The following is an 8,752-nucleotide window of genomic DNA, read 5'->3' on the forward strand; positions in this document are numbered from 1 at the left end:
AAATTAAATGCAAAAAAATACACTGTTTATCGAGAAAATATATTTTATCACAGATCAAAAAAAAATTTTAGAACAAAAATATTAATATAAAGTCACTTAAATTTATGCTTATTTTACAATGGTGTTGAATTCAGTCGGTGATGTATTAATCTTTCTTTTCGTTGCTACCCACTAATTCTTTAATGTCTTTTAACACAGTGATTGCATCTTTAGACTTGATGAGCGCATCTCGTATCCTTTGAGCCATTCCCTCCTGAAAAATTCATAGTATGTTTAGCATTACGTCAAACAAACACAGACAATTTCATGAATCACATAAGTTGAGTTAGATGTTTGCACTTACCAATCCTTTCCAAAAGTTTTTCTTATCGTCGTCGTCGTCGGGGACTGGTATCGAAGCTACCAGAGTCGATACGAACAAGACTACCAAAAAAATGGCGAAGATTCTCGTCGTCGGTTTCATTTCTATAAATAAATGTTGAGAAGCTTTGATAATGTGACCTCTCGTTCGGCGAGGCTGATAAACTCTGTCCGTGGATGTTCGAACTTCGTATTTATATACACACTGCAGGTTTCTGATTGAATCATTATTGCAGCCATCTTTTTTGCGGTTATTTCCGAGGGGGATTTTTAAATTTGCGCTTCTCGGAAATCTTTTTCAGGTCACACCGAAGATTATGATTGCAATTTCTAATTTCATGGAATATGTATTAACATGTGGGCGCTATTATGTGTGCGATTATTCAACTCTACTTTGTATAGAACACATTGATTCCATCAGTGCAATGAGCATCGTATTTCTAAACAATACATATTTCAGATACGTATGTATATATTTAGATACTAGGGATAGATCATATAATATAATTTAAGCTAGATAGATTTAATCTGGATGCACATACCATACCACAAATGATTTTTTTCGTTTTTTTAAATTTTTATTTACAACAAAGTGTCAATTATTGATAAAGTGTATACTTCATAGTTAGTGAATACACAGCGACAGTTTTGAAATAAATCATATAATGCTAGATTCCATAATTTATTTAGCTAGATAATGTATATGTAACAGTCCAAGTGTATATTTCGTTCGTTCGTGAACACTAGTTGGTTCATACACAAACTACTGGTTTAAGTTTAAGTGCTAATAGTCAAAAACTATAATCAAATAAACTCACCAGGTGTCAAATAAAACTTTTAAGTGCCAAAACTGTCAAAATCTTTGAGATGTCAAAACTAAAAATATTGTGAAGGGCTTATGGAAACCACATTACAACTTTGTTTCTGCTTATTTTTGAAAAATTGCAACCCATATACTTAGATTATGGGATATACGATTGAGAATACTTATGCGTAATACTTTGTACATCAACAAACTAGTTCATTTGTCAAATTTTTCTTTTATGTACACTATAACTGGCCAGATTGGTTTTAAAATAAAAAATATATAATATTTTCATGAATGAACTCGTGTGAATACTTGGAAAGTTAAATATACATTGAATACGAAATTGGGTAGTAAGAGCTTTCGACAAATACAATTTGAGTGGTCTTGACAAATGAGCTAAATTTAAAAATATCATATTGCAAACCTAGTCTTCAAATTCTTACAATCAGCGTATGATACATTCCAAGTTTGGTGTTAAAATAAGAATTTTTCTCACGCATTGTGCAATTTGTATTTTCATATATTTATTTTGTAAGCAAAACTGTCACTCAATAAATATTGCTTTGTAATAATTTGAATTCATACATTAATAAATTCAGCCAATGAATATGATTAATTATTACACTGGAAACTTTGGGGCTATATCAGATGTCACTGTTGCTGTACATTGGATGTAGAAATTTCCAGAACTCCCGAAAATGCAATTTTATCACTCGAAACCATCATAAAAATAAAAAAAACAACGGAAGTTTCACCTAATCATTATATCATTACATATATTTAAAATCATGGATTTATTTTATCTATTAAAAATATTTGTTTTAGTATTATTTCCGTTATTAGTTCATTTCGTCATAACACGACAGTATAATAATTGTCGTCGTGACAGCTCACAACGACTATTCCGTTAAAAAATACCCTTCTTTTTTGTCATTTTATTATGTAGTACACACTTACACTGCGTCTCTATATGTAGCTAGTACATATATCTACATACTAGTAACCGTATTCATACATTGTTTACAGTAGCTGAGTCATTTAGATAAAGTAAACACTTATTAGAAAGTAGAAACTTTGACCGTAACATATAATATATCGGTCTCCGTGACGGGCCGGAAAACGCAAATATCGGAAGGCAAAGATCGAAAATAGAAAGATCTTAAGTCGAAAGATCAAAAAAAAGGGTGCATGGTAAACGGTACATACTCACTTAATATGCGTGAGCATGATACAACATGAACAAGAGGAACAGGCTTTTCCTCCCGTATTCTGCGCGCGCACATTAGTTTCGACTTAAGATCTTTCGATTTTCGATCTTTGCCTTCCGATATTTGCGTTTTCCCGGCATTTCACATTCCGGCCCGTGAGGTAGACCCAATATATATATATATAGAAATACACTTATAACGTCATCCGTGATCTGTTATGATTATTGTTCAATTTAAAGCGCCACATTTCTATGATAATGTGCGTATTTATATTGAAAATAAAATAACCATATACATATGTATTAAGCTTTAAAATACGTTTTTTGTTTCACGTTCATTTGATAAGGAAAGTTGATTTGGTTTTATAAATACCTTTGTGCATTTTAAACGGATAAAAAGTAATTATTATAATTAAATCAATAAACTTTAAAATTAAAACTCATTAAAAGTTTATTCAGTACACTTAATATATAAATTTTGGGTTTTGATAAATATTAAATAAATAAATAGCAGCGTGAGTAATTTTAATTTTAATTAAATTTTTATCCCATCGATAGGTTCACGATAATTACAAAGAATATAACAATGAAAACATTATTTTAAAAGAAAACATTAATTACAAGAACGTGTATGAAAATTTTCGGAAAATCGTTAATTTTATTTACAAGCATAGAAACAATACATTTTCCTTTTGTTATATGATGTTTATGTGGATTTTTTATTATATATTTTTGTTCAACGTGTTTTATACTTATACAAATAAAAAATAAATATATATACTAAAAAATAAATAACACGTACTGTAGAGTAAACGGCTTACTATGTATAAAGAACCTTCAATAAACTTAGAAAATGTTTTTGAATCAAAGAATGTCTTTACAGACATTGACAAAATATGAATTTGTTTGGTTGAGCGACCAGTTTTAGAAATGAAACAGCTTAACATGGTTTGGTATAAAGTTAAAACGAATATTATAAATAATTTTAAAACGAATTTTATTAGGGTTAATATTTCAGTGGTCATTGAGATTTGAAACATTTTTTATATTTCATACCAACTTATTACATAATACATAATATGTAATGAATGTATGGGTGCTTTAATACTAAGTGTGTAACCTTCAATTATTATCATTGAGATAATTAAGTGAGTATGTGTTTCAATAATACGGAATACATTTTAAGTACCAGAATGGATTTTTAAATTAAAATTTGTATTTGTATGATATAAACCAGTTTTATTTCTTAAAAAAATAGCGTATTTTACATGATATATGTATTAAAAGCATGATAAATAAATTTAATTGACTAGGAGTATAATATGAATAAATTTATAATAGTTTTTAATACAAAATTAAAACTAGGGCACTTTATCCTAATGCGGCTACTCCTTGAACAACTGCTACAGCAGGAGCTGCCTTAATTAGTCCATCGCGAACATTTCTACCAACTTTCTCCTAAAAAAGACATATTTATTTATAAATAAAGCATGTATATAAAAAAAAATTTAAATAAATTATAAAATATATTGTAGAAACTTACGATTTTTTTCCAGCCTTTCCATCGAGGTTCAGGTACCGGGGATGATGATACCTGACTTGCAAGTATGATGGAAATCAAGAAGAAAACGAAAAATCTCAAAGGGAAACGCATCTTGTCTCAACTCGTCTCTTTCACTGTACTCAAGTGTTACTTCAGGATCGCTCGAAATTCGAATGATGATATGAGTTACACTACCTCTTTATATATAGCAGACGGTGACTGCTTGTAAGATAATTCTGATAATTCCCCATTGGGAAAAAACATTTTGCAATGTGGTCAGACAATAGGACCACTCCAATTGACAGGGAAAAAAATTAAAAAACATTTGTTCACCGAAATAATATTACTGAAATTGCATAGCGATATTTATTTACAAAATAAAAAACAACAAACAGATAAACTATGTAAATATTAGATAGATAAGAGCCGATTATTCGCGATAATTTTAAAAATGTCCTTGCATTGAAGAATATTAAGAAAAACGCAACACAAGTGTATTGACTAGAAAGTGTATTGTTTATACTAAATGTCGTAATATAAATAAATCACATTCTAAAAAATGATAAAAATAGTTGCGTTTTTTTATTCGCGATAATGTGTAAATACTATTAATATACATATGTACGTCTTATCAACTTAAAACGAATACAAATTCATATTTCGCGTTAAAAATTGTTACTGCTCTTGAAAGGGGATTTTCTTTTCCCGCACTGAGTATAATTTTCCACGAATAATCAGAAAATTCGCATAGAATTTGTTTGTATAGCTTATCTTAATTACATGCAAGCATTTATTATTCCCACGTAATCGTATTAAAGTTGGTATATAAGAAATGTAAATCGTAACCAATTATTCACAAATCAATCATTGCAAAGATAGTTCAATTCACTTCAACAAAACTTCAAGATGCGTTGCTTCTCTCTTAAATTTTTGACACTTTTCTTTGTCGCTCTATTATTCGCAACACAAGTCGTATCGAGTCCTGTTCCTGAGCCGAAAAAGTTTTTCAAGAGAATTGTAAGAATTTGATCATATTATTCTTTGATGTGACAGTTTTATATTGATTATTAATTATTTTTTTATGTATTTTTAACAGGAGAAAATTGGAAGAAATGTTCGAGATGGACTTATTAAGGCTGGACCTGCAATTGATGTAGTTAAATCAGTTAAAACTCTGGGATAATATTATACCAATAATACTATTTTTAATATTTAAAACATTTGTACTTATTTACTCCTTTCTCTTTACATGAAAATTTGTATGCCTTTTGTATTGATAAATTAATTTACATACAAAGTATGTATATTTTAAATAAAATTTTAATTTAATCATAGTCTATCTGCTTTTTTATTATTATTATTACAATTGTATAAGAACAGTGACCGTATTTTTCTGGAGAAAATAGAGGACATGTTATGAAGAATTCAAGAAATTTAAAATTTTGAACAATCATGAATCAATCAATATGTACAAATATTACATGATTTTTTTAAATGACATTAATTTTGATTTCTTTGAATAAAGCAAACTGCTTCCAGTGTGTATATTTTTTCATTAGTCCACGTACATATTGTTCACTAATGAAAGTATTCGTTCAATGGGGACATTAGATCCAGGGAGACGTACGGAAAATTAACGATTTTTTGAATGTTTTTGAAAGGAACTTCTTTATACGTGAAATATTGAAATTTTTAACCCACTCTCATTTTATCACCATTCGTTGATCTTTTCATTTCTGACATAATTTTTTTACACAAAACTTCATTGAAAAATCTCCGTCGAGTATATTTAAAAACCAGTGACTAGATATAAACAAATAGCTTTCCTCGATCTAGTCCACAGAGGGATTTTTCGTAATAGGACCCATTCAAATAATTCCATTTCAACGAAACATTTGTACTAGTTATTTAAATAATCAATACAGGTTTGATAAAATTTATGAATTGCATCTTTGAATATTTCGGCATTAATATTTTTGGCATTTTCTATATCTAAAAACACTTTTTTTAAAAACCGATTTTTTTTCACATGTTTCAACATTTCTCTAACAGAAAACAGAACCAATCTTTTGAGAATTTGCCGTCGAGGAACGACTTCACAAAATAAAGAACAAAAGGGTAGTTTTAGAAAACAAATAAATCTAAAGCGTATGTACATATGTATGTATAGTATGTATTTCCAAGCAGTAGTATCTAAACTGGTGGTATTTTTAAAGGTTTTATATACTGACAAATTGACAAGTGAAAATTTCATACTTGATATTCGGAAGTACTTAGGATTCAGTAAATTTTCAGGATTTCTGGATTAAATGAAGATATCTTGAGAATGTTTTAAAATATTACATAGTTTAAATCATGTATATCTATTTAACACAATAATTTTAACATTTTAAATATTAAGTACATATGTTTGTAAGCTAAAATACTTTTTCAGTTCATAAAGTGAATCAAACACAGCCAATTGAGGAATAAGTATGGTTATATACAATGTATATGGACATATTTTATTTATTTTATTTTATTTATTTATTTTAAAAAAATCGATACCACAGAGACTTGACAGGTTGCCCCAAAGCGTCAATGTGATTATAATACAAATAATAAAAATCATAAAAATTATAAAAAAAAACATCATAAAAAATAATAAAAATCATAAATAAAAAAAAAAACATAAAAAAATAATAAAAATCATAAAAAAATAATAAAAATCAAGTAAAAAATATGTACACAAAATAAAAACAAAGAAATAAGATTGAAAAATTTATATCGTGCTATTTAGGATGTGTTCCATCAACTCAACATAACTGGCATCGAATAGGTCCAAGTAATGTGCCAGTAAGTTAAGGAGTCGAACAGCTCTCGAGAGGGGGGAGTTCATGAGCACGTTTGATTTAGCCCTAATTGGCAAAAATGTATCATGTTTTCTTAAAACTCTATGATTTTCCGGGGCCCAGAATTTTAGTTTCTCCAGGATAGCGGGATTGTGAATCTCTCCTCTAAGTAATTTTACGAAATGTTTCCCAAGAAATAAACCTCTTCTCTTCGCCAGGGAGTTGAAACCCAAAGATCCCAAGACAAAGGCACTAGGGAACAGATATGGATAAAATCCAAATGTCTTCAGATATAAAAATCTAAGGAATTTCCTTTGGACTCGTTCCAACATTAGAAAGTAACGAAGTTGATAGGGAGACCATTTAATGGAGCCAAACTCGAGCACACTGCGAACTAATGTACAATATAAGAGACGAATGGCAGTGAGCCCTAGTTCAGACGAATTACGGATTACGAATCCAAGGATTTTTGTTGCCCTATCACAGATATTCTCAATGTGAATGTTGAAACTCCAACTATTTTCGAAGACTATTCCCAGATCAGATATAAATAATTCTCTCTGAAGAAGAGAATCATGAAATTTATACGAATATTTAATAGGAGAACGAGAACGAGAGTAAGAAATGACCCGACACTTTAGGATATTGAAGGGAAGTTTATTAACATTAGCCCATTCATAAATAGAATTCAAATCCTCTTGCAAATAAAGAGCGTCAGGTAAATCAATTATTCTCTTATAGATTTTTAAGTCATCCGCATATAATAAAAATTTAGAATGGTGAATAGAAGATTGAATATCGTTGATAAATATTAGGAATAATAAAGGGCCAAGATTTGATCCTTGGGGAATCCCAGTAGTGGCAACATACTCATAAGAAAAGCAACTCCCAAACTTAACGAATTGACGTCGATCCTGTAAATAAGAAATAAAAAGACTAACAAGATTATTAGTAAATCCAATGAAACTTAATTTACTAACTAAAATTTTATGATCAACTTTATCAAACGCCTTCTCAAAATCTTGTTATATGTACCTTGAATTTAAACAAAAAAAATTCAAATGTCATCCTAAGCTTGCAACTGTTTGAAGTACAGCCACTGCAGGTGCAGCATTTGTAAGAACATCACGAATTTTTTTTCCAAGCTTTTCCTGAAAATTATTTTATTTTGATGAAAAAAATACAATAGTATATAAAGTGAACTGAACACAACTAATGAATATTACGATTTTTTTCCATTTTGGCTCCAGCACCGGTGAATTTGTAATCTGTTCAGTAATCAAAATTGTAACTAAGAATATAGTAAACAGTATAAACGGAAAACGCATTTTGCTCTCAAAACTGTCGATTGTTTACACAGTAACAGGTAGATTAAAAATGATTTAAAATTTACTTTTATCAGCTCTTTATACCTACATATGTTCACGTTATGTTTTATTATACAGCAACAGTAGGGTGACAGTATTTCTCAGGACTCAAAACGGGACGCTTTGTACGATTGGGACGATTGATAACTGGCTTACTTATTATAGAATAGTCGTATTTCATTTAATTTTCATATAAAGATAATTTAATCCCTATTAATTCAATTCAAATTCGTGTAAATACTTGTAAGAGATTTTTGCTCGCAATTTTACCGATTTAAAGATCAGCACACTTCCAATTAACACTTTTAAACGAAAACAAAAAATAGTGTGAAAACACTATCCCAATAAACATGTTTCAATAGAAAAAACTCAATATAAAATAATATTAACAGTGGGAAAAAATCCCAAGTGAAAATACATACTTTTGACTTTTGATTTAAACTGGACGACTACTTAAAGAGATTTGAAAGCTGAAAAGTACTACAAATAGAAGATATACTACCCGACTATAGATTCCAATATTCATTTTGAACAGAAAATTGACAGATTTTGAGACATCAACCGAACAACAACAACATTTAGAAAAATCACGCGATTTAAAAAACACATATATCTCCGAATCTCGAGCCAATCAAC

At 29.2% G+C, this 8,752-nt stretch overlaps 2 protein-coding genes and 1 long non-coding RNA gene across 3 annotated transcripts; 1 reads left to right on the top strand and 2 right to left on the bottom strand.

Annotated features, from left to right (window-relative positions):
• Positions 1 to 25: 25 nt before the first annotated feature.
• LOC143909441 (uncharacterized) lies at positions 26 to 535 on the bottom strand. Its single transcript, XR_013260342.1, has 2 exons — positions 344 to 535; positions 26 to 253 (listed from the first exon to the last, which is right to left on the bottom strand). It is a non-coding gene; the product is annotated as an uncharacterized LOC143909441 (long non-coding RNA).
• A 2,387-nt stretch (positions 536 to 2,922) lies between these two features.
• On the bottom strand, positions 2,923 to 4,442 carry LOC143923128 (cecropin-A-like). The gene is made up of 2 exons (XM_077446651.1): positions 3,919 to 4,442; positions 2,923 to 3,833 (listed from the first exon to the last, which is right to left on the bottom strand). Exons 1-2 carry the CDS (start codon positions 4,027 to 4,029, stop codon positions 3,747 to 3,749), a joined length of 198 nt encoding a protein of 65 aa, XP_077302777.1. The 5' UTR covers positions 4,030 to 4,442; the 3' UTR covers positions 2,923 to 3,746.
• A 329-nt stretch (positions 4,443 to 4,771) lies between these two features.
• On the top strand, positions 4,772 to 5,461 carry LOC143923129 (cecropin-A-like). Its single transcript, XM_077446652.1, has 2 exons — positions 4,772 to 4,935; positions 5,015 to 5,461. Exons 1-2 carry the CDS (start codon positions 4,825 to 4,827, stop codon positions 5,099 to 5,101), a joined length of 198 nt encoding a protein of 65 aa, XP_077302778.1. The 5' UTR covers positions 4,772 to 4,824; the 3' UTR covers positions 5,102 to 5,461.
• Positions 5,462 to 8,752: the final 3,291 nt, after the last annotated feature.

The sequence above is a fragment of the Arctopsyche grandis genome, chromosome 3 (genome assembly GCF_051622035.1).
Source record: "Arctopsyche grandis isolate Sample6627 chromosome 3, ASM5162203v2, whole genome shotgun sequence".
Taxonomy (NCBI): Eukaryota; Metazoa; Arthropoda; class Insecta; order Trichoptera; family Hydropsychidae; genus Arctopsyche; species Arctopsyche grandis.

Excerpts from the sequence above, each read along its gene's own strand:
- LOC143923128 (XM_077446651.1), bottom strand. The coding sequence starts at position 4,029 with ATGCGTTTCCCTTTGAGATTTTTCGTTTTCTTCTTGATTTCCATCATA. Across the intron at positions 3,834-3,918 it reads GGAAAGGCTGGAAAAAAATC|GAGAAAGTTGGTAGAAATGT; the intron begins GTAAGTTTCTAC and ends TGTCTTTTTTAG.
- LOC143923129 (XM_077446652.1), top strand. The coding sequence starts at position 4,825 with ATGCGTTGCTTCTCTCTTAAATTTTTGACACTTTTCTTTGTCGCTCTA. Across the intron at positions 4,936-5,014 it reads AAAAGTTTTTCAAGAGAATT|GAGAAAATTGGAAGAAATGT; the intron begins GTAAGAATTTGA and ends TATTTTTAACAG.